General features: G+C 43.6%; 2 protein-coding genes across 9 annotated transcripts in view; both read left to right on the top strand.

Moving 5' to 3' along the window:
• Positions 1–531: 531 nt before the first annotated feature.
• On the top strand, positions 532–13,583 carry NOL11 (nucleolar protein 11). The gene is given in 19 exon segments (XM_036394401.2): positions 532–1,045; positions 2,406–2,519; positions 3,823–3,879; positions 4,464–4,609; positions 4,855–4,912; positions 5,451–5,589; positions 5,995–6,204; positions 6,502–6,578; positions 7,290–7,413; positions 8,055–8,108; positions 8,111–8,157; positions 8,409–8,477; positions 9,270–9,454; positions 9,684–9,809; positions 9,968–10,183; positions 10,672–10,750; positions 11,658–11,750; positions 12,053–12,160; positions 12,465–13,583. Coding segments are annotated over 19 exon segments (2,166 nt in total). The 5' UTR covers positions 532–895; the 3' UTR covers positions 12,579–13,583.
• A 2,554-nt stretch (positions 13,584–16,137) lies between these two features.
• Positions 16,138–25,789, top strand: part of BPTF (bromodomain PHD finger transcription factor) — a 54,683-nt gene continuing 45,031 nt past the window's right edge. For all 8 annotated transcript variants that reach the window (XM_054516841.1, XM_036394392.2, XM_036394391.2 and 5 more), the window contains exon 1: positions 16,138–16,944. In XM_054516841.1, coding sequence (XP_054372816.1) covers positions 16,305–16,944 — 640 coding nt within the window. In that variant the 5' untranslated portion in view covers positions 16,138–16,304. The remainder of the gene's footprint in view (positions 16,945–25,789) is intronic.

Here is a 25,789-nt window from a genome sequence, read left to right as displayed (position 1 = left end):
CCGCTGCCCTGGGGACAATCCCCATCCCACCCCGTGTCGCTGCCCTGGGGACAATCCCCCCTCAGTGACACTGCCCTGGGGACAATCCCCCCTCAGTGCCGCTGCCCAGGGGACAATCCCCATCCCGCCCCCAGTGACACTGCCCTGGGGACAATCCCCCCTCAGTGCCGCTGCCCAGGGGACAATCCCCATCCCGCCCCCAGTGACACTGCCCTGGGGACAATCCCCCCTCAGTGCCGCTGCCCTGGGGACAATCCCTGCTCAATGCCTCACAGGGCACTGGCACAGGCGGGGCCGCAGCCCGGGACAGCCCGAGCCCAGCGGGGCCCTCACCGTCCGTCCCCGGGCACATTGGCGCGCACGTGACCGCCTCATTATCATACACGTGACCTTCATTACCAGAGACGTGACCCCCGCTCATCGGCGTGCACGTGACCCATTCATTAGCGTAAATCTGAGCCCTCATTAGCATACAGCCGCCCCTGCCGTGGGAACGCCGCGGGAGCGATGGGTTCAGTGCACGGAACGCGGCGGGGGCAGCCGAGTGAGGGCAGTGCCCGCGAACCCCGGAGCGTCCCGCTGTGGGGCGCCGTCCCGAGGACAGCTGCCATCGCCCTCCACAGCCCTCACAGTACTCAGAGCCCGTAACGCCTTGGGAGTGCAGGGGCTCGCTACCCGCAGCCGGGGCCCGCAGCCTGCAGCCGGGGCCCGCAGCCTGCAGCCGCGCTGCCTGCTCGGGGAAGGCGAGGCCCGGCCGGGCAGCGCCTCACGACAGCAGCGCGCGCTCCCGGTCGCGACAGCGCCAGGCCCGTCCCGACCCCGGCCGGCCCCGCCCCGGGTCACGCGGGGGCGCGCGCGCTGGCGCCAATTCTCGCGAGAGCAGGGTCTGGCCAAGATGGCTGCGCTGTGCGAGAGCTTCACGCTGCGCGGGCCGGGGCCCGGCGGCGGCGGCTCCGGACCCGACCCGGGGCTGTGCCTGGAGCCGGGCCCGGGCAGCGATCTCGTGCTGCTCACCGAGCGCGGCCGGGCCGCCACGCTCTTCAAGGTACCGCGCGCGCGTGCTCGGGGGGCGGCAGCGCCGCCCGGGCAGCCCCGGCATGGTGGGGTGTCCCGGGCAGGGCCGGGGCCGCGCCGTTTCCCGTATTCCCTCTCTCCCGGCTGTCCGGACCAGGCCCCGCTGTCCCGGCCGCCATCCCCGGTGGGAGGCAGGGCGGGGAACAGCCCCGGCCCGCGAGCGGCGCCGGCCCGGCCCGGCCATGCTCTGCCCCCTGCGCTCCCTCTGCTCGGGAACACGGGGCGGCTCGGGCGCTTGTTCGCGTATTTCTCCTTTTGCTGATATTCTCTGTCCGTTCCCCGTCCCAAAAAACACCTTCCCGAAGCCACAGGTACGTGTCCCTGCAGTGCCAGGTCCCGGGCTGTCAGCTCAGTGTCAGCTGCCGTCCTGCGGGCAGCAGGAGGACTTTAGTTTGCAGCACCTGAAAATGAAAATGTCTTCTGGTCTCTGTTATTCAGTAGACCATAATGAGAAACTTTAAGGCGCCTATTTGAGTTTCTGTGTTTAGTTGGCTATCACATCCACACGGCTGGACAAGCAGGAATGGGTTTAAGCTGACAGAGAGTAGGTTTAGATTAGATATTGGGAAGAAATTGTTCCCTGTGAGAGTGGTGAGGAACAGGGTGCCCAGAGCAGCTGTGGTTTCCCCTGGATCCTTGGTAGTGTCCAAGGCCAGGTTGGACAGGGCTTGGAGCATCCTAGGACAGTGGAAGGTGTCCCTGTCTATGGCAGAGAGTGGGACTTGGTGATCTAAAGTCCCTTCCAACCCAAATAATTCCATTATTTAAGTGGGTTGATGATTCAACCTCCTTTGGGTTGTTTATTCCCGCTGCCAAGACCATATGTGACAACACAACTTGTTGTAAATACACCCAGTGCCCTTCTGTGAATCACACAGAACAGGAGTTCAGACTGCAAAATCCACTGCTCTTGGTCTCAATAACTCACCTTGAAATAGGAAGAGAAAAAGCACAAGTCTGTGTGTGATTGTATTAGTCAGTAAATACAAATTACACTAGTGATACAGTGAATATTTGCCCTTTGAAAAAGCCATGCCTTGCACCTGTGCTTCATGGCATAAGCCCTTCAGACTGTTACAGGTCAAAGTTACTTCTTACATGAAAAGAAATCTCATTAATGGAGAGTTCTTTCCTGTTATTCTGAAATTGTTGGTGTTAGAGGTGGAAACAGGAATGCTCAAGAGGAATTTCTGAGTGAAGCAGTTTCCATATTTTAATATTCTAATTCAGGTCAGATGTGGCTGTCTCACATTTCCTTTCTGTCATGAGAGAAGTCCCCAAAATGGTTCACATGTAACATTTGACTTGCATTGTCTTTGTTCTGACTCTAGATTTCGGATCAGAAGCCCCTGGGCTGTTGGTCAGTTAAACATGGGCAGATTCTCACCTGTCCTGTCGTGTGCAACTTTGAAACCCACGAGTACATTGCAGTTCATGATGACAAGGTGAGAGCCTTCATCTTCTGTAGAGGGAAAAGGGAGCTGGTGGGTCCTCCTGAGGGATGTAGGTAGGAAAAAATCAGCAGTGTGACATTTCTGGTTGAAAGTGTGGGGAGCCCCTGGCACACTGGTGACGTGTGGAGGTACCAGGTGTGGGTTTGTCTGGGTCTGGATTGAAGGCACTTGAGACAATAATTCATGTTTGGACTCAGGTGTTTATTATTTCTTATCAGTGAAACAGTCTCATGCTGTGAGTTTGGCAGCTTTTCATTAGAAGGCACAAAATGGCCACAATCTCTGGTTACAAGGTCTTTTAAGACTAAACTATGCAATTAAGAAGTGACACCTAAATTATTTTCCCTTTTAACTCAATAACTGATCCCAAAGAGCTGTAATGCAGAATTTTCTGCCCAATTACAAAATGCCACCCAGACCCATGAGGAAGAAGGAAGAAGCAGCATGAAGAAGAAACCCAGGATGATGCCTTGTGCCCTCCATCTTGCTGCCATCCACAGCACACTAAAAACCCCAAAACCTCAATTTCTCACCAAGTGATGCACCTACACTGCTCTCTATAATCTGTTTCACACTTTTGTGGATTCTGGTCTATTCTAGAGTTTAGGAAACTTTCTCCATGGATGAGAGTCAAAGTCAGAGCTGCCCTGGGGGTCAGGGCACCCCAGAGCAGACACAGGAATATTCCCAGTGCCCTGGGTTTCCAGAGTGATGTGAGCAGGTTCTGTGCTGAGCACCATGGTCTGGTGGCCTTAGACACAGGAGATGCTCAGTGCCTGCTGCAGGCACTCCCTAAGGATGAGTTATTTCTCCTCTTGCAGCCTGGGTGACATTTACAGCTACAAGATTGTGGTACTGGAATGCTTACAATAATTCACACCCCCATCCTCGTTTTCCTGCTCCTGTTTCACAGTTAAAAGTTTCTCTTGTGTTTATGGAGCATTTGCTTAGATCATGCTGAGCCTTTGGCTTTTCATAGTTGTTGATGAAGTATCACTCCAAGCATTGCTTGTGAAAATCAGGCCATCTGTATCTCACCTGTCTCCATCACTCTTACCTACTTTAATTCAGAGTTCTGCTCTTTTTCTTTATTCTCTCCTGTCCTTTCTCTCCAACTCAGGATTTCTGAGCTTGGTTTCTATTCCTGCTGTTTCTGCTCCCCTCTGGGGCAGTTTCCCCTCAGGCTGCTCTGAATGCTCCCTGTGTGTTTTCCTCCTGTTGCAGTTGCTGGTATTTTGAGTGCTGAGAAGTCTCTGTGTTACTGTTTTACCTAAAAATGATGCTTCTCTTAAAGGTTTTAAGAATATGGAAGAATGAAGACCTTAACTTGGACAAAGCCTTTAAAGCAACAGTAAGTGTCCTTCAGGTGTTCTCTTCTATGTGGTTTGGATCCTGGTGGAGGGAAAAACTGCTCCAATTTTCATAGTATTGGCCATATTACATTTTAGCTTAACTTGTGCTTCATGATGTTATGGAGTATTACAAGGAATCCACTTGCACTGACTTTATCATCAGAATATTTCTATTATTTTATATTATTAATATCTCCTAAAGTGATTTTTATGCCAAGGCCAGCATTTCTGAGGACTTTCTGAAGATGAAGAATTGTGTTCATGTTCTGCTAGTTGATGTGTTAAGCATCACTTTGTGTGGTGCAGTTGTGTGACCTCCTGACCCCGTCCTGTATTTTGTGATGTGATTCAGGGATGTGATGCTCATCAGGACCTTTTCCTGGCTTTTTTTGGGGTAGTGATTTGCATTATTTGTGGCCTTTCAGCAAATCAGCAGTGTTCAGATCTATGTTATCAAGAATCTTAAAGCTTTATCATTTTTCTGTTAAAAGTTTCTTGGCATAAGCGAGAATAATGAAGAAAGCACTCAGTTTTCAGGGCTGTGTAGCAGAAAGCAGAGGTTTGTTTGTTTTTGCTCTTGCAGCTCTCAGCAGAGGTGTACAGGATCCACTCCCTTCCCCAGGGGGGCGCCCTGGTGCTGTTCAGGGGCGGGGGGGTTCGGACCCTGGATGTGCTCCTGGAGGCTCCTCAGCAGGAGATCGAGAGCCTCCTCTCAGCTGAGGCCATCAGGTCAGTGGGGCCCTCTGGGGGGATTCTTGCTTGGGGGAGCTCACTGGGACCGTGAAAGTTGGGGAAATCAAGGACCAAGATCCTGGAGTTGGGGGTTTTCTTCCAACACTTGGTTTTTAAAATCTTGGAGTTATTTATTCACTAGACTAATTCTAAAATTAGAAGGTGCCTAGTGTATAGTGATATAGTGACTTTATGTATAAAGCTAGAATTTGGAGGATGTTCATCCAGCTTTCTGGTTTTAGGTGGAGTGGAGCTTTTATGGAAGGCCAAGAACCTGTCTTAATTTTCACTACTGAGAAAGTGAGTTAAATATTTTTTTATTTTAAAAACTCTCATAGCAGGAGACCTGAGTGTTTTTTTCAAAATCCATCACTGGTTTCATTTGATATTTGATTTTTAAAGCTTTTAGTAGAATCATTATCCTGATTTAATCAACATAGCAGTTAAATGGAAGTTGTGTTGCATTCAGGGCTGAGAAGCTGGGCTCTCAGAACTGCAGAGAACAATTAATAATATGAAGTACAGTGGACATTGTGTGCCTCTTCATTGCTCATTGTGAAGATCTATTGAATAGGATGTATGTTTTTTAAAAAGGAATTACACCTGCATCTGTCTTTATGCAAATGCTTCTTCCTGTCAATCCATTTGTTGCATCAAATAAGAATTTTCTTTACTTGTTAGTCTGCAGACTACTCCAAATAATTCTGTATGTCCTATAGAAAACACAATTTCCTAATTTTGCACAACATCCAAAGTTAAGCAGTACTGATATCTGAATTTCTGTTATATCTTCTTTGTGTAAATTAAGGGAAAATTTTCTCTTCTTTTTTTATTTTAGAATAAGGATTTTTTTGTCTATGTACAGAAGCCTAAGCTGAATAGTCTACACAAATACAAGCTTGAACAACAGAAACCAGCCAGGCCCCTGTGTTTCACAGCACATATAACAAACCAAACTGTCACACTTCTGTGTTTGTGTAAGTTATATTTGTTAATGGCTTGTGATAATGAAGCAAAGAATTGTATGAAAGGACATAAAATGTTCATTTTTATTAAATGCTGTTTAATATTTTTAGTTTTTTAAGCTTTCTAAAATAGCTACAAGCAGTAATGAAGGATTCCTGGTACTTTAATGGTTGCAATGACCAACTGTTCCTACCCATGATCACTTGTACCCTGCAGATCTCACTGCACCTTTATTGCTGTACTTTTATTTTGCTGCTTTGGATTATAATAAATCCTTTAAATATCCTGCATTAATTCTTCTTTCAGCATTCACTGGGTATTGGGGTTTTTTTGGATTTTTTTGCCATATGATATCAAACAGGTTTTTTCCACAAAAAAAATTTGTAATAGAGTGATTATTATTTTTCTTTTGACAGATTCCAATAACTCTGTGTACCAGGTTCTGATACCTCTACAGCAAGATACTGAAGAAGAAGAGGAAAAAGAAGAAGAAATTTTGTCCAAGTCACTACTACTAAAGCTTTCAGTATCTGGAGCTGCTCTGAAAGGAACATCTTTGGTTGTCCTGGACAAAGACCACGTTGCAGTGTTGGGCAGTCTGCCTGATCCTGGGAAAAAGCCCAAAGGTAACTTGAAAAATCATATTAAGCTATTGTAAGGTCTAAAATTTCCTTGGGCAAAGCATTGGGTGTGAAAACTGTGCTCTCTTGTCTCAGCCTCTGGTTTAAAGCTCTTCCCTGGAAATCCAACATTTCTTTGGATTGAGATTTGACCTGAGTGATGCAATTCCTAATGCTAAATAGTGGCTGAGCTGTTTTGAAACAGTTATTTCTGTTTCCTGCAGCCTTTGTAACTGAAAGTAGCAAAGGCAGATGTAGTGCTTCTGTTCCTTTTTGCTCTCATCTCTCTGTTACTTCCCTCAGAGTGCCTGACCATATGGAATACAAAATTTCAGACCTTGCAAACCTCCAAGGAGCTGCCCCTGGGGACCAGTGGCCAGGTGAGGCTCAGCCATGGCTTTGGGGTCCTTGGGCTTTGTGCTTTTGGCAGCAGGGAAGGAACTGTTGGGCTGCAGAGCTCTGCTGCTGCTGGAGGAGCAGGAATTGCAACTTGTGCAGCAAAATTATTGCTGAGCAGTTGAGGAGCACTTTCTGTCAGAATATTCACTGGGAGAGTGGTGCCTGGAGGAATTTCTGTCATCATTTAGTAATTTGTCACTTCTCATCATTATTTGGTGTGAATAAAATCACTGAACACAAAATCCAGCAGTGTCTGTTCTGTTCAGGCAATTTGCAGTTAAAGGCCTAAATGATTCTGTGAACACCTGAGCAGCACTTCAAGCTGTTCCAGAGTCAAATAGGTGAAATGACACCTAAGGAATAAATGCACTAGTGAACCAGAACAGCTGACTGCTTTTGTCTTAAAATTGTACAAGAGGAAACTTAAAAAGTGAAATTTTCAGAGGACTTAATGCTTTGGAGCAGCCTCTATATTTTAGGACATCCCTGAAAAAATGCTCTGCATTTGTAATTTCTGTATTTAAAATCAGCAGTTAATGAAGGTTTGCTAGCAAATGTTAAACCTACCACAAATAATTTAAAATAATCTGATCACTGACTTCCAGTTGAAGCTTAGAGTAAGGAGTTACACATCAGTGCAGGAACTCACTTTTTTGCTTATCTCATTCATGATACATTTTAATATTTTGCAGTTGTGGTGTTATGAGGAGAAATTTTTTCTAATTCATGGGAAAGTGCTGACTGTAATTATGTACAAGTGTGAAACATCATCCTTGGCAGCTGCTGTGGGAAAGCTCAAGGACAGTCAAACCCTTGGTAAGATTTTTTTTACAATTACAGTGAAAAGATCTTGTAAAAGGAAGATGTCTGAAATTGTATAAAAATTATTTTAACGCAGTCCAATAAAATTAATTAATTTAATCTAAACAGCTTGAAGCAACTTCACCCTGTACTGTGTTCCTGGCTGCTAAATTTACTGGTGCTGGGACCACCAAAGCACACAAATGTCAGAATTTATGGTGGCTTCACTTAACCTGGGTTGTCATTCAGATCCTGGAATTACTGAGAACAAAGTGAAGTGCTGTTTCCTAAAAAGTATTTTCAAAAGTTTGTGGTTGGATAGGGCAATGTCAAACCTTAGTTTGTGAACTTCAGTTTAAAATTGTTCTGTCACAGTGGTTTTAAACACTGCAGTGGTAAAACATTGCAAGTAATCCTCAGGATAAATTGTGTAATAACTTACTTCTCCTGCTCCCTGAGGCAAAGTGGAGGAACAGTATAAAAAAGGTCATAAAATTACCCACAGCTGAAATAAAACTGGCAACTTTCTTAGCATAAAATCCCTTGCATTATTGTTTAGAAAGTATCTGTTAGCATGAGAAGTTGATGCAATATTCACACTTCAAGAAATGTGCTGTAAGTGTTACCTTCATGCAGTTCCATTTGTGTGTTCCCAGATGTGTCCTCGTTTGTGAACTGGAATACCCTGGAAGACGAAGAGCTGCTGGTTTCCTTCAGTCCCAGGAGTCTGTAGCTCTGAAAGCAGAGTCCAGAATGAATGTAAGTTAGCATTAGGGTCCTTTGGGGTTGTTGTTTGTCCTGTCTCTTCCCCATGCTGCTGCTTTTAGGTGTTGCAGCAGAAAGAAATTTCACTTTATCTGTTCCTGATTGTTTCTAACACTGTTTCTGGAATTTGAGTTAGTAATTATAGTCTGGACAGCAAGTTGACACATGAAGTGTCCTTTTATTTTGCTTGAAATCCTTAAATATTTTGGAGCTGAATAATAACTCTGTGTTTTTCTTCACCACAGTTAAGATCAAATAGGAGCACTGGACAATCAGGGACTTTATCAGTTGGGCAGCTCTTACTAAGACTCAAAGTAAGTAACCCAAATATCCTCAATAGAGTTTAGACCCTCAGAATGTTCTAGGTGTCTCTTAAGCTGTTACCTCTTTCCATGTCCTCTTGCACATATCAGGCTGACCAAGCTGCCTTGAACAGGTGAGATGAAGGATATTGTTATCATTATTGTGCAAGAACAGCATTTGAGTATGGTTAAGAAATTAAAAAGAAATTAAGTTTTGTCATAGGAGCATGTTTTGAGAACTGTACATGGCTTATAACAACTGAGTTCTGGAAACTTGCACAAATTTCTTCATTTTTAATGACAGTCTCTTACAGTAAATAAGGGAGGATATTTTATCTGAACTTTGCTTGTTTAGGTTCTTATTTATGGCCTTAATTTTGTTGAAGGCATTTTGGCCATAGGAAGTCAGAGGAATTGTCAGGAATTCCACTGTAAATTCAGCAAAAAGCTCTTTAGTTCCTTTCTAGAACTTGCTGCAAGTGCTGTGATAGGTCACACAAGAAGGGAAGCTTATCTACAGTTCAGCTGTGGCTGGACACCTTGGCATTGTCACTGATGGAACAGTGATTAATGAGCAGTTACTGCTTGCCTGAGTTCAGGTGAGGAATCTCCTCATTTAGCTCCTTCATGCTTGAGAGAATCTGTCCTGTCAAAACACACAGTGCTGAGGGATTTCTGTACATTTCTGGAACTTGAATTCCAAAATAGGTCTGTTCTACTTAATGCCAACTTGTAATTAGTGCCAGGGTAGTTCTCAAGCATGTGCCATGTACTTCTGAGTTGCACAGTATTTGTCTTTTCCAGGATGCTTCTAATTATGTGTTGGAAACTGAATTGAAAAAACTAATGGCAAAAGCACCGACCCCAGATCTGCAAGCCACCATTGGCTGTGTGGTCACTGCCCTTACAGACAGATGTAAAAGAAATCCAAAGTTCTACCCTCAAAATTTACTGCAGGAGATTGTTGAAACCCGGGACTTGTCCTACAGGTAGTGACTCTGTATTTTTTAAAGTGTAAGGAATAGTCTGTAAAATTAAAAAAAGTAGAAATAAAGTTCTTGAATTATCAGAATTTAGTACCAAAAATGTTTATTTTCTGATGAAGTTGGTGTTTTACATAAAATTCCATCTGGGGCGGAAGATCAGTACTACTACCAAAAGTGTAGTTCTCAGTGTGGACTGTGCAACCTATTAAATACTAAATTCATTTTCTTATAGTTTATGCCCAGATTTAATGGCTGTTGCTTTGGAGCAAAAAGACCTGCAGCTCTTACAGATCTGCCTAGAACGCTTTCCAGATATTCCTGAAGAAATCACTTATGCTTGCCTGAAAGCGTTTTTGAGGTAACTCAAAATCAGTCTTTCCTTTTTTTCTTCACCAAATTTTAGTCTGTTTTTGTTTTCATAAGAAGCTTCATAGAATTCATGATATGTGTTGATGGCATTGATGATTTTAAAGCTAATAATTAAAAGTGTTCAATGTCTGAAATTTTCTTCTACAGCATAAGTGAAGACCATCTTAAAAGTGTAGATGTAAACCTAGATTCTGCCATCTGTTACGTTGATATTGAATGCAATGATATGGAAGTTAAGACTGAAATTCTGGAAAATGGTTTCAGTGAAGAGATGGACCAGGACATGTGTGATACCAAAATCCCAAAGGAAAACCAGAGAGATGGTGAATCCTGCCCTGTTGGGCTTCAGAAGGCAGCATTGCTGTATCCTCTGTGGGGAAGGGCAGGCAGAGCCCTGCACGTGCTGTGGGAGTTTGTGTTTGCTATTGCCTCAAGGCACAACCTCTGTTACTGCTCAGAGTTTCTGGCTTCTCATAACAGCTGTTTCTGCTCAGTAGAAAAATTGTTTAAAATAGAAATAGAAATATTTAGCTTTTAGGATGTATCTACACCAATTTAAACTTAGTTTTATTTCGCTTTTGCAATAATTTTTCTCTACTTAAAAGCAAAGGTATCAGTGCTTTGGATATTTGCCTGTTTAAGCACATCAGGCAGTTACTCTTGTAGTGGACAGAACTGTTCAAGTTAAATCTGTTGTAATGGTTCAGTTGCTGTAGATATTTCATGATAAAAATAAGATTCAAATAGAACTTCTCTCAAAAACCTGGAGAAATATTTTCTTTAGAATTCACTCTGGTTTGAAGAAACTGGTATTTTTCCTGCAATGTTATTCCCTTAATAGCACTACACAGAAATGCTGTTCTCCATTCAGCTTACACTGAAACATTTCTTTTGCCTCACCTGAAAAACCTTCCAGCTCAACAAGCTATTGTAAGTATTTTAACATTAAAAAGTATATAAACACTTATTATTTCATGGTGAAGGAAAGGAAAAAGATTTTTTTTTTCTATTCTATTTTTTATTCTATTTCTGTTGTATATAAGAAATTCACTGTTCTTTCAGGACTCCTGAAAAAACAATGAATTTCTCATATAAATTCAAATTAATGAGCAAAAATGAAATTAGGATGCCTGATAAGATTTAATATTAAGGAATATCACATTTTTCCATATACTTACATAATTTTCTTGATATTTGTAGTCCTTGCTTATTTTAGAAGATGTAAGTAAGAAACTTTCTTTATGACCCAGCATACCTGGAAAAAGTTCATATTCTGTTAGCAAGTAATTATACCTTCCCTTGATTGAGATGTTTTTTAAGAAAGGAAAAAGACACAGTAATTTAGTCAGTCCTATCAGAAACAGAAGTTTAGAAAATATGAGAAAAAAAAACCTCTGTATAATCCCAAATGTAATACAAATCTAGATCACCTCAGTTTAGGAAAAAAACCCACCAAACTCCCATTTCTCAAAATCTGAAATATAACTTCAAGAACTGTGTGTACCTGAGCATATGTGTGAGTTTCCAGTGATCTTAGAAAAACCCCACACATCAAAACAAAGCTGATCTCATCTCTGACACATTTCCTGGAACAGTGATTACCCCTGAATGTAATTTACACTGAATATTGCTGGGAATTTTCAAACATCCAGCTATGGGTGGTGTAAGAGAACCATAAAACTTGTTTTTAATGTGTAGTATACAGGCATCTATGTTGCATTCCAAAGCAAGAAATAAAATTTAAAAATTCCTTATGGCTATTACCGTGTGCAGGACAAAACCCCTTGGTCTATTAAATGTTTGTCCTTTACAAATGTTCTGACTTTTCTACTTTCAGCTATTTCTCAGGTATTTATATTACCTGTATGTGAAATGCAGTGAAAAAGTTAACACCACTCTTCCTGGAATACGCTCTCCCACAATAAATCAGGTGAGCAGCTCATTCTAAAGCTGTGCTTCCTTCTTTTTCTGGGGTGTGTAACTGAGTAGTTGGGAATATCTAAAATCAACAGACATCTGCATTCATTCTGCAAAGAACTGGCCATCAATGTGACCTGTGTGAAGTCAGATGTAACACTTTAACAATCAGAATGCAAATATTCCTTAAAATATGCCTGAACATAGGAGCCCATGCATTTTGCAGTAGAAGTGAATGTTTCAGAGCTCAGCTTTTAAAGGCAAACGTGTGTTTCCAGACTGGGAAGTGTAAGTGGACTTTTTGTTTCCCTGCAGATCATGGATTGGATGTGCCTGTTGCTTGATGCTCAGTTCACTGTCATGGTGATGCTTCCAGAAGCAAAGGACTTGCTTTCAAACCTGCACAAGTTTGTGAGAGCCCAAGTAAGTTGCATCTTCTGGGATAATTCTTTGATTTTCAGTTGGATTCAGAATATGGATGTTGAGAACAGGGGGAGACAGACAACAACAAATTATATAGTGAATCAAATAATGTCTGTCCTCCTCTGTGTGCTCCTTCCTGAGCATGAATTGCAGTTGCCTCTGTCTCATTTGGATTTCAAAAGCTGCTTTATTTGGTTTAAATATCTTACTCTGTGCAGAACCACAGATAGTTCCACAGTATGATGATGTATGGGAAGAATTAAAGTGTGTTTTACTAGAAATGTCTCTGTTTTCTTCTTTTCAGGTACGGTTCTACTCAGAACTCAACAAGATTGAAGGAAGTTTGCGGGAATTGCAAAGACTGAACCACCTGAGAGAATCTCAGACCTATTCTATTGAAGTGCTGGAAATCATTTGAATTTGAAGCTCATTGACACATTTATTTTGTATTGATTCCTTTTATGACAAGGATGTATTAGCACTCCATATTGGGGCTGTCAAAAGTTGTTTTCTACATAGGAGGAGCCTGGTTACTCTGTAGCTACATGGGAGTTGTAAGTTTGAACCTTGTGTATTAAAATCTCTCTTTTTGACTGGATGAGAAGCTGGATGTTTGCTTATATTTTCATGTAGAATTTTGTGATCATGAGAACTTCCTAGAATAGCACACAATTCTTGGCTAAACACAAGATGGTTGTGGCAGAACTTGCTGTCTTGGGCTGTGTAACTTGGACAGAGCTGCACAGTTGAAAGGCTCGAGTCATTTTGGAAGGTGACATGTTTGGTTGTATTTATACACTGTCTGTACCAAGTGTGTGTACAAGTCTGAAAAAAACCTCTGCAGTAGCAGCTGAAGATTTATAGAGGGGACTTCTTGGCACTGGTAGTTGCTTTCAATGTTTTGGACAAGAAAACTTATCTTGAATTTAAAATAAGATCATTCTTACCTATATCAGTTTGTTTTCTGTAAGTACTTTTTCAACTACTGAACACCTCAACTTAGTTAATGTCACCTGTGCTGCTTGAATTCTAGTATTTCAAAGTATATCTTAGATTTTGACTCTCTTTGAAATACAAAGTGATGAACTAAAGTTTTATGCAGACAACATTTGTTGAAGATTTTACAGGTATCTGTTGACTTGTTCTCCTGATGAGGCATTCACTTAAAGCTGACCTGTTACAAGATACTTGTGGGACTATTCATCTGGAGTAAGGAAAAATGGGACAGAAGCATAATGCTGAATTTCCTGGAGTCAAGTATAAGGTGGAGTGTTGGGGACAAGATAATCAGTTCATTTTCAGAACAGCAAATATGATGTTATTTTTACTAATTATGTGATGGAATATTAGTAGAATTCAGCATAACAGTACATTGATATACTTTGGTTTTCATCATCTAAATAAAATTACAATTGGAACTATATTGAATTACCTCAGCAAAAGTCATGTAAGCCCTTCCTTCCTTCCTACACCTGACTTCCAGTCTGCTGGAGCTCTAGTGTAACATTACTCTTAGAAAAATGTCTGTGGAATTGATTTGAGAGCTGAACACCTGAATACAATTCCTAACACAAGTTATGAAATAGTTTGGAGTGGAGGACTGGACAAAAGCATCTCAATAATTTAAGCATGAGCATATGCTCCCTTGTTCTGAATGCCATCCAGCTGTAGGTTCAGTTCTTTCCCTTATCCTTGGAGAAAGGAGCCCACCCAGACCACAGCTTGGAACAACTGGGCTCTTCATCTTCTCCAAAGTGTCTTGTCACAGGAGGCTTTTTCTCCATCTGTCCTGAGGATGGAAGCAGGGTAGAGTTTCCACCCAAAAATTCCTCTTCCTGCTGTATTCAGTTCATTTATAAACATGCTCAAACCAGCAGACTCCAAATAGGAGCTCCAAATTCCAAATCAGTGTATTCTACTCTACTGAGTGGAATGAGCAGGTTTTGGGGTTGATTTCTCTACTGCGCTGTGTGTTGGAAAGGACTAATTTATATCCTGTCCCTGAAGGTAACACCTCTCTGTGCACCCATTTCTCCACCTACAAAATGAGAATTCAGTAAGCACTTCCACATCACCAACTGATAAGGGATGAGATTAAGAGACAGATACTCTGGTTCATAGTTCAGAAGCACATGATTCTCAGCACCTTTGATCTACCACAAATACACAAAATCCACAGTGTTTTGGAGGTGTTGATGCTCTCAGAATGCTGCAGGCTGTGTGATTGGTGCAGCAGAGAGGTACCTTTGCTAGATTCTCAGGATCGATGGCAGAATGCACAGGTGTTTTTCCCATGATACCAGAAGGAGATAATGGAAAATGTGTGTCTGTATATTCATGTATTTAAAGAGTTACCACAACCCTCTGCCACCTTGTGAGAGGTAGCAAAAATCAGCCCCACATAAGCAATCTAAAGGTGACTTGGAAAGGTTCAGAATACAATTTGAGTAGAAAGAAAGGTGTAAATGGGATTGGGCAGTGTTGGCTGATGCTGTGTGTATCATCCTGTGTTCAGGGCTTTGGGCCTATGCAGCAGCAACACTGAATATAAAAGAGCTGCAGATAAAAAGCTGGATATAGAGGGCAAATTGCCATTGTTGTGTGCTTGATGCTGTGGCAGGTTTGTGGGTTTAATGAGGTGCTCAGCCTGAGCAACAAGTTAATGAACAAAAGGACTTCAAAAATTACTATTGAAGAATGCAAATTAAATGATATATTGGACATGTCACTGCCATGTTTGTGGCATGACCAGTGTTGGGTTTTGCCTTGCTCAGATGTATAAGCAAGGGACTGAAGGAAATGAACATGTAAACTGATTTTCTAACGATAAGGCTTCTGGCTCTCTGAAATCCTGAAGCTGTCTCGGTCTAGCAATGAAAAGGAAGGCTGGTTGTAGGAAATGCAAGATATCTGTGTGCCTTGGGCTGACTTTCAGTTTGCACTGCTTTTGCTTATGAAACTGATACCCTGAATTCAAGTGGTGGCATTGGAAACCCAAATGTACAACTGGTTTTTGTTGATTTTTAGCTCTTTGTAGGCTCTGGCAAATGAGACAACCAGAGGGAATACAAAGCAGAAGGAGCCCATCTCTTTTCCTAGTGCTCCAGAGAACTGTGGAAACAGAGATTAGAGAAAGTGGATGGGCAAAACAGTGATGGTGGGTCCGTGTGTGATGTCAGTGTTTGCTTTACACGGGTGCTGGCTGTGTAAGGGTGAGCTGTAAATGGGGTTTAACGGGCGAGGAGTCAAAGCACGGCCAGAGCTGAGTGTAGTGGTCAGAGGAGCTGCTTGGTGCCGATGGCGGAGGGAAGCGTCTCCCGAGGGGACACCCGGGGCCCTGATTTGGACGGGGAATGCAGACCCTCGTGGGGAGCCCGTGCCAGGGCCCGGCGCGCACCTCGCTCAGAGCTGTTCCCGACGGGCCCGGGGCTCCCTCGGGCCGAGCTCTGGGAGAGACCCCGGCCACGGGCCCAGCGACTCCGCTGTGGGGAGAGGGTGAGGCCGGGGCAGCGCCGGCTGAGGGAGCGGCGGTGCCGGGACCGTGAGCTGGGGCGGGGGCGCGCCGGGTGCCGGCGGAAGGGAAAGGGGCAAGCGGAGCAAAAAGGGGCGAGGAGCGGTGGCGGTGCCTGCGGTCGGTGCCGGGGTCGGATTCGGGGTGGGGGTCGGTGCCGGGTTCGGGTTGGGTGTCGCCGTCGGAGTCGGTGACGGCGCCGTTGTCGGTGCCTGAGGTCGATGTCGGTGCCGCGTTCGGGTTCGGTCCGGGTTTGGTGTCGGTGTCGGTGTCAGGTCCGCGGCTCGCGGGGCCGCCCCGTCGCGGCGGCTCCCTCACGGCCGCGGCGGGCGCGCCCCCTGGCGGCGGCGGCGGGCGCGGCGGTCACGTGAGGCGCTCGGGGCCTGGTGCCGCTTCCCCCAGTCAGCGCGGAGCGGCCGAGGCGCAGGCGGGGAACAAGATGGCGGCCGGCGGCGATCCGGAGCGGGGCGCCGGCGATTCGCGTTGAGCCGCGGCCCGCTCGGCCCGGCCCCCCCCCGCCCCGGCCCCGCGCCCTCCGCGGGGCGCGGAGCTTGCCCGTAGCCGCCTGTCCGGACTCCGAGCGCCCTCCCGAGCCGCCCTTCCCCTCCCTTCCCCCTCGGCCAGCGCCCAGCGATGCGGGGCCGGCGCGGCAGGCCGCCCAAGCAGCAGCAGCCGGCGGCGGCCGCCGCTCCGGCGAGCGCCCCGGCCCCGGCAGGCCCCATCGGCGGGCTGCGCTCCCGGCAGCGCGGCAGCAGCCGCGGCAGGTGGGCGGCCGCGGCCCAGGCGGAGACGGCGGGGCCCAAGCAGAAGGGAGCCGGCGCTGCCCAGGCCTCGTCGCCCGCCGCCGCCGCCTCGCCCAGGGGGGGCGGCAAGAGGAAGGCGGGCGGCGGCGGCAGCAGCACCCCCGGTGGGGGAGGCAGCGGCGGTAAGGGCAGGGGCAGGGCCGGGGCGGCAGGAGCAGGGGGAGGAGGAGGCGCAGGAGGCAGCTGCAACAGCCAAGGCAGGGCTGCCTCGTCCAGGAGGAGCATCAGCAAAGTGGTGTACGACGATCATGAGAGCGAGGAGGAGGAGGAGGAGAGCATGGTGTCCGAGGAGGAGGAGGAGGGAGACCCCGAGGATAACCAGGACTCCGAGGAAGAAGAGGAGGAGGAGATAATGGAGGAGGAGGACGACGACGACTCTGACTACCCCGAAGAGATGGAGGATGAAGACGATGCCAGTTATTGCACTGAGAGCAGCTTCAGGAGCCACAGCACCTACAGCAGCACCCCAGGTAGAGAGTCCGTGGGCGAACTCAAACAAGTCGAGGGCACCCCACATGCTCCCTCTAGGTTGGCAAATACGCTCCGCACTCCCATGCGAGGATGTGAGGGATGCCCGCAAGCACTCCCAGGGAGAGGGGATGCAAATAACCACTGGCAGCCCCGGGGACGCGGGGAGCATTGGAAGATGCTCACAAACGCAGGCACGGGGAGGGCGGGCGGCACTTGCTGGAACAAGGGGATGCTTTGCAAATATTCATGGGGAACCTGGTGACCGCAGAAATGCGCGATCCACCAGGACGTGTTGCAAACAATGTCAGAAGTGTCGTGGAGCATTCACTTTAAATTTAAAAACAAGGGAAACGAGAGGCATGCCTTGCAAAGAGGTCTTTTCAATTAAATACAGGAAAGGCTGGCTTGTGCTTGCAAATACAACTTGATGTTGAAAGGAAAGGAAGCGCATGTAAGTTGAAGTGGCTTAAAAAACCAAAAAACTATAAACACCGAGAATTTTCAGGCTCTTGAGGTCAGAGCTATAACTGGATCCAGCATCTACTGGCTTTAAGACAAAAGTAGCTTTCCAAGGAGGGAAATGAGGTGCATTGTTCAAAATGGAGATTGCATTGTTATAGTTTGGGGAAAAGTGCACAGGGCCTCGTTGCAAGGATGTAAACCTAGTTTGAGTTCAACACAAAGATTAAAAGGTGGAGGTTGAGTCAGAGGTCTTGCATTTAAACACTGCGTTTATCTTAAGATATGGCAACCTTTAAAACTCATGTTGGGGTTAAAATTCATTAAACGTAATTGTGATTTTTTTTTTTTTCATTCTAGTGGAAAAATTGGGAAATTTTAAGGCCTGCATTTTTGTTTGTCCTTAATTGGTTCATTCACCAAGCTTCAAAAATTCTTTTATTTAAACTTAAGCACTTTGGATTTATTTGAACTTGTTCCAGAATGGAATTCAAGCTTAGAATATTTTATTTTATTTTTCTTTTCTTTCTTTTTTTTTTTTTTTTGAAGTCTCTGAACCAGGAGAGTAGTTCAACTTATAGGTAATTTGGGCTGCAGGATGGCAGGCACTGCTGTTGTTCCAGTATTTGGCCAGTTTGGAAGGGAGGAGGAACAGGTTGTTGATGTGAATGCATTGCATCTTAATTAAAAAAGGAATGTAGTTCCGAGTAGTTAGCTGATGACTTTTTAAAAGGGGGAAGTAGTGGGTGCTAAATGTGTAATTTGTTTTTATTTTGGTGAGTTAATGATATCAGCTCATTCTGTGACTTCATAATGGTACTTTAAAAAGCTCTGTATGTTTGTCTATATATTTTTTTTAAACTTATATCCATATGCTTCAGAATCTAAATGAATCAAAATAAGTACATACAGTACTAAATTTATTTAGAGATAATTTTTAGAAGATGTTAGTTTACCTGTTGCAGGAATGTCCTGCAATCAAATTGAAATTTTTTTGATAAAGATTGAGACCTGGCTTCACAGAAGGAAAACTCTAAAATACTCAAATAGTCTCTTGACTTTTAACTCTCCATTTTCTTCTTAGCTGTGATAACTTTCATTTTTATTACTTTTTTGGGAGCGCTTATGTCAGGGAAATAATATTTTTATGATTTTAACTGGCTAGGTCAGGATAATATTTTTACATGAGCATCCAGGTTTAAAATGAGTTCTGCAGAGAATGGGTGTATGCCATTTTTCAAATGTGCTAAGTGTTTTGGCAAATCAGAAGATAGCTCTCTGTGCATTGTTGTACAAGCATAGACAGGTTTTATGTGGTATTTAGGTGTATCAGAAACCATTTTGATAATTTATATGTTTATTTCTCACTTGGTAGGATGACTTCACTTAACTTTCTTAAGAGAAGTGTAAGCATTTTAATCCTTAGGTCTCTCTCCCGAGTTTTTGAGAGTTAAAACGTTTGTGTTGTTATTTTGGCAATTTACTGGTGGTTCTCATTAGTTCAGTGTTTGCCTAGAGGTCTCCCTCCCTCCTGGATAACTCTTGCCTTTCTGCAAGGAAAGTACAAAGTTTTCATTCAGGCAGCTCAGTCCGTGCCTCCTCCTGGACAAACACCTGCTCTGGGAGCCAGGGTGGCACTGATGGAAATCTGAAATCCCAGTGCCACTGATGGAAATCTGAAATCCCAGTGCCACTGATGGAAATCTGGCTCCTGGCATAATCCAGCAGGAGATGCCGGCCCTCAGAGCAGCACTGACAGCAGGACAGGGTTTGTCTCATCAGGATCTCTGTGTCTGGTGGAGCAGAGGGGAGGTCAGAGCAGGGCAGGGCTGGAGTTGTGTCTCCCGGGTTCCTCCAGGGGCTCCAGGGTGCACCCTGAGCTGGGGTTGGTGCTCAGCTCTGTTCAGATACAGAGGGGTTATTTCATGGCCCTGTGTTAGATACAGGGGTTATTCCATAGCCCTGGGTTACATACAGGAGTTATTCCATAGCCCTGTGTTAGATACTGGGAGGTTATTCCATAGCCCTGTGTTACATACTGGGGGTTATTCCATAGCCCTGTGTTAGATACAGGAGTTATTCCATAGCCCTGTGTTACATACAGGGGGGTTATTCCATAGCCCTGTGTTACATACAGGGGTTATTCCATAGCCCTGTGTTACATACAGGGGTTATTCCATAGCCCTGTGTTAGATACTGGGGGTTATTCCATAGCCCTGTGTTAGATACTGGGGGTTATTCCATAGCCCTGTGTTACATACAGGGGTTACTCCATAGCCCTGTGTTACATACAGGGGTTATTCCATAGCCCTGTGTTAGATACTGGGGGTTATTCCATAGCCCTGTGTTAGATACTGGGGGTTATTCCATAGCCCTGTGTTAGATACTGGGGGTTATTCCATAGCCCTGTGTTACATACAGGAGTTATTCCATAGCCCTGTGTTAGATACAGGGGTTATTCCATAACCCTGTGTTACATACTGGGGTTATTCCATAGCCCTGTGTTACATACAGGAGTTATTCCATAGCCCTGTGTTACATACAGGGGTTATTCCATAGCCCTGTGTTAGATACTGGGGGTTATTATCTCACATCCTTGTCTTACACACAAAGTGGAACACAGTGACAGCTCCTGTGCTGCGCTGGAGGGCTCCGAGGAGCTGCTCCCCCCTAGCTTGGACTGGCTCCTGACAATTTTTACCAGAAGAGATGATGAAACTTCCTTCTCCCCTCACCCTCCAGCCACTGCCACGATGTCCTCTGAGAGGCTGAAGAGTGTTTTTGAGAGCTGGCTATTGAATAATTGCCATCCCAGTCAAACTCTGCTGCCAACCTAGCTTTTACACATAAATCACATCCCACTTAAATGGGGGATGGGCTTGCTACAGTTTTTTCTAACTTACATCTAACAATGAATTAAAAGATCACAGAGCAATGTTTCTGGCCAAGAAAGCTTCAGGTTTTGTGCTCTGGTGGGAAGCTTATGATTTATCTTGAACTTAGATGTAGGAGTACTTTCTACTAGAATATGGTAATAAATTAATATTATTATAATATAAAATAATATTATTAAACTATTTAAAGAAATGGAATCTTAGAAAAGATAAAATGCCAAATATACCACTTAGTCATGGTACAATAAAAACATACTGTGTGAATAACAATTAGTTCTTTTTATTCTGCTGGATATACTTTTGGTAGAGGGATTTTGTATGTGTAATGTCCCTTCCCTCTCACCCCTTTGCATCCGCAGAAGGTGGATGAACTGCTGGGACAGGTATCCTGTATAACTTGTATCACTAAACATTTTTGCCATTCCCTGTCCAATGTAAATTCCACTTGAGGCTTGTCACTGTTGCATTATAGTTACTAAGTATTTTTCATATGTTGCAGAATTTGAAGAGAAGGGTTTAATGGGGAGGCCTAGAAGTCCTTCATTTTTTGTTTATTGATTTTTCTTCATCAGAAATCTAGTTTTAGGAAGAGCTATAAATCTAGATTTCAGCTGAGATCATCAGTCTGTCAAACAAACAAATACACAATATATATCTTAAAATACAATAAATAATACTTCTAGTTGGATTTTGCTTGTCTGAGCGTTTGCAGGGATTGACCATTGCTTCAGTTAACCAGTTATTTCCCAGTGTGCTTTTATCTTCAGAGTGAAAGAATTTAGCTGGGTACCAGGTGCTGCATTTGGTGTGTCTGTAGTAATTTTTTATCTGAACTGAAGAATTGTGGAAGTGGAGACCCTGAGATACAACATTAAGATATGCAGCCTCCTTTGTGTGCCGTGGGAGAAGATTTAGCAGCCTCCCAAACACCTCACCTGGGCTTCCCTCTTCTCTAAATGAAACCTGCTGTGCTCTTATTTTACCATGTACTGATCTGCACTTTGACTTGTGCTCTAGAGGGAAGGATCACTAGTTCCTCATGCCAGTCTTGAAAAATGTAGGAGACGATTCTTAACAAAGAAATTGTGTGGAAGGCCAGAGGAGTAAATCTGGGGCTGATCCTGCTGCATTGAGTTGTAAATTGGCAGCTTATCTGAGGAGAGCTTTGTCAGTCATCTCAGGAGCTCTGAGCAGCCAATACCTGCCCTGATCGAAGTATGTGTGTGTGTTGTAAGAGAAAATGTGCTGCAATGACTTTATTGGGCAAACTTTTTCTGTAGATCTGCAGTAAAATTCTGGAAGTGCTCATTGTGTTGCATAGAACAGGTGTAAGGTGAATAAATGTGGATTTTAGTAGGTTGGGGCTGGCTCTCAGGGCTCACTAACTCATTAAATTTGTTACAGCTTATCTGAGTGTGTCCCAAGAAATTGTCCAACTGTTCCTGAGAATCATTTTGTTTGTGCTACCTGTGATTCTGTTGGGTTTTTTCCTTTGCCTGGGTTCTGGGCACTAAAGGGTTGTGTCTCTGAGTCTTCTCAAAGTGATCTCACCTGCTGCTTGTGCTGCATTTGCATTTGTTATCCAAATGTTAAAATGATTCCATAGAACATGGGGGGTTTGTATTCCTGGCTCCTCAGGGAGTGCTGATGGCCATGATGTTGGGAAATTAAATTCTTAAAAGTGAAATCAGTTGAGAACCCTAGTTTGATATAAAAGTGCATGCTGACAGGTGTGCAAACTGAAAAAGGAAGCAGCCAAAAGTTTTACAGTTTTAAAAGAACATAAAGACCTATTTTTGTACAAGGGAAGGCAGGAGTCAAACTTTGCTTGGGAACATGTGTGAGAATTTCTGTGATGTGAGTGCACTCAGGATCTAGTCTAATAACCAGTGATTTTTTTCATTTGTTTTTCAACTTCCAAAGCTCTTTTGGTGCTTGCAATGCCTCCTTTTTAATGTTTGTTTAGTTTTTAAGTTTTACTTATGGCTGGATTTTTCTTTTCTCCAGACTAAATAAATGAATTTGGGTTAGGTGTGATTACTGCAGAGTAATATTCAAATTGGAGCTGCACCTACAAGTAGTTACAAATGTGTCTTTTAGAAAATTTTTCTGGAAGAGACTGTTTGACTGTGAATATTAGAAACATGATTATCATGTTGGCATTTTTAAAAGGGAAGAAACTGTTTTGTGAAAGTCAAAGCCTTTCATTTCAGCCCATCCCAAGAAAAATATTTAGATTTTTCTATTTTGGCACTACTTTTCATAATATATTCTTATTTTATGTTGAACTCATTCATTTTACTGCTGTTTTTTCTTTGGTGGAAGCTGAGCAAATGTTCTCCCAAGAGGTTGACTTTTAATTAAAGAACCAGTTTGGATATTGCTGTGGCAAACATGCAGCTCTATCCAGTTTCTGCATTCTGCTGTGAAAGGAAAGAAAGAACACCAAAAAAAGCTTTTCTTACACATTGTCATCAACTGTTTCCACTTTTCTCAGTGATATCTAACAAAAACTCCTGTGTTGCTGTGGAGTCCCATTTGAAACGTGCCTGCTGCAAAGCAATAATATGGGACAGCAAGTGTGTGTTTATTAAACCAGACCAAAATAGGAGGGAGTGGAGGGCAGTAAAAAGGCAAAGTTTACAGAAGGAAGGAAAATGTAGGAGAGGGCATCTTCTCTAAGGAGTGCTCTGCTCCCAGGACATTGTATAGAACTGGCAGCTGCTCTTTATGTTGAGAAGTTTCTGCAGTGACTCACGATCTGGAAAACAAAACCAGCCCAGTTCTGCTTTACTAAAGATGGACTTTCATGTAAGAGTAGTGTGGTTTGACTTGGCTTGTGGAGCATGAAACCAAAATTTTCATCTTTTTTTGGGGAAAATGGAAAGTCCTTTCTGTGGTCAGCGTGGTCAGTTCTGTGGAGTGCGACTGGAGGGGTGGGGGTTTGTTCTGTATTTTCCCCCCTCCTGGGAGAGGTTGCTGAAGTATCTGAAGCTCCTTGGTCTCTTTTCTCTCCCCAGTGCTCCTACCAAGCTTTTCCTCTCCATGGCAACTGTGAGCAGGAGCTCTGAGCTGGAGAGCCCAAGGGCTGGGAAGTGATGGGGAAAGGAAAGTTATGAGGAACGATGAGGAAGGGAAAGTTCTGAGACAAGTGAAATGGCACCAGCTGTGAACTTTCAGATCAAGAGAGACTGGAACCAGTGTTTATTTTTTAGGCCAGACCAATGCAGCCACCACTCTGTCCCTGTTTAAACAAGACAGTGGTTCTGGAGGATATTTGTCCTGCAGGACATCCATCCACCAGATTTCAGTCCAGAGCCTGAAATATCTTGGGCTGAAAGGCTGTGTTTGCTGCAGGGGAGGGATGTTTAACCTCAGTGAGACAAGGCAAAACTGGATTTTTGTGATATTTGTTAGCCTGCATGTGTATGGTGATTGTATATAATGAAAGCTGAAGAGCGTGGAACTGTGTCCTGGACACTGATATCTGCAGTTAATTCAGATACTCTGTTTACATAAACCAGCAGATGTGTTAAGGATGGTTAAAGTAGTTTTAATTTCTCCATTCTCCTGTGGTAAAGAGTAGATGTGACTTTCCCTTTTCTTCTTTCAATCTGTGAATGAAAGTGGTGACAAGGGTTTTGGTCCTTTTAAACTCTTTTCATTTCTGAATTCTGAAAGGGTCAGCATTTGAACCAAGTAGGTTGAGTAGATGCAAATAAAAAAAATAAAGCAATGGTTTGGGTTTTTAAAGTAAATTCTGGTTTTGGGTGTTTAGACTGTTACTTGAGTAACTTTGTTTTATTTCAAATTAGTGTTTGCTTAATAGAAATTATTTTAGTAGATTATTCTAAGTGTAGACTATAATTATCAGTATCTGATAATTATAATGTGCCATGGAAATAGAATTGTTTGCTCTTTCATCTTAATTAAGGGCAGCTCTTCAACTAGAGAATTCAAAATAGGGACAGGTAACCACTGCAGAGTGCTCCAGCACTTGGGGAGAGACAGCCAGTGAAGGACTTGCCATTTAAAAGAAGCTTGTGCTAGGTAGAAATGTAGTGTTCAGACACTCCAGGGGATCTGGATCCTGTCAATATTCCAGCTGTGGCAGCAGAGGCTATTGGCAAATCAATTTTTTTCCACCAAATAAAGCTATGGAATTTGAGTGGTGTAGAAGTGGACATTTTCTGCCTTTGTAGTGCCTCAAACTTGGAGGTGAAATTTGATTCAGAGACTTAGTTAACATGCAGAAACTATCTCAGAAGTATCTCATTTGCATATAATAAAACTTGAGTATGTTTTGGGAAACTTCAGTGTGGGTAAATTGAGAGTAGATTTCTTGAATTTAGAGTAGTTACATGAAAATTCAGTTTAAAGTCTGGTCAGTCAGGTGGTGGTGCTTAAAGGAGAAGTAACCTGCTGGTGCACCTGCTCTGCAATCCCCTTGGTGGTTTTGGGGTTAAACAAAGCAATTTCTATTTGAAACAAAATTTCCCTGTGGGGCCCAAATCCTTGACAAATGACAAGAAGTTAAAAAAAAAAAAAGGTTGTCAAATCCTAGTATCTCTTAAATAATTTAAACTGAAGTGTTTGAAGTGGCCAGAGTTCTTTGTGGGGCTGTGGGTTTTTTGTGTCTGCCACTGAATGTTGAATTTTAATATTGGCCCACTTGCCTCATGAAAAAGAAGATTGTCTTTGAAAGTGAAGAGCTTGAAAAATTGTATATGTTTACTGCAGGGAGACATTTTTCAATGTTTGAGAGATTTCTTTTGTGTTTATGAGGCACAGTAGGGTAAACATGGGCTGTGGTCTTCAAAAACCCTCACACAGGAGGTGCAGCTGCTCCAAAGCAGGGTGAGCTGTGTGGGTTGCCAGCACACTGAAAAATCAGCAGTAAAATACCAACATTTCAGCTCAAAAAAACCTACTTGTAGCACTTTGACATCATTATATATTCCATTGACCTGCACTTTTAATTCCAGTTGAGCAGCCACTTGCAATGCTTCAAGATTTATGAGCACCCTTGGCAGAGAATGTCCATCCTTTGCACTGGAGATTATTTATTAGATTGCTTGGGTTTGCTGGTTTGGGCTTTTGAGGGTTTTTTTAAAGGTATCTGAATGTTTCTTGGGATCACAGTTGATGTATTGGCCAGTAATACATTGAAGCACAAATTGCTGGGAATTTCTGAATATCCAGATCACACTTTGTGACTCTCCTCTCGACTTCAAATTCTCTTCATCCCCAGTACAGAGAATATTAATAACAAATTGAAAGTGAAATTGGAAAGAAAAAAAGCCAGCATAGAAAGACTTTAAATGCTGTGCCATCAAGTCATTCAAGAAAAATACAGTTTCTTTCTAAAATATTCTGCATCTTTGAATACTTGCCTTTTTTAGCTCTGGAAACCAGTTTATATTTAGTTGAGAATTGTTCAGAGCAGTTCAGTGTCCAAAAACAGAAATTGTTTGAGCTCTTGAGCTGTGGT

This window comes from Molothrus ater, chromosome 19, assembly GCF_012460135.2.
Source record: "Molothrus ater isolate BHLD 08-10-18 breed brown headed cowbird chromosome 19, BPBGC_Mater_1.1, whole genome shotgun sequence".
Taxonomy (NCBI): domain Eukaryota; kingdom Metazoa; phylum Chordata; class Aves; order Passeriformes; family Icteridae; genus Molothrus; species Molothrus ater.
Note: the sequence above shows the minus strand (reverse complement) of the source record. Positions and strands in the feature narration are given on the sequence as shown.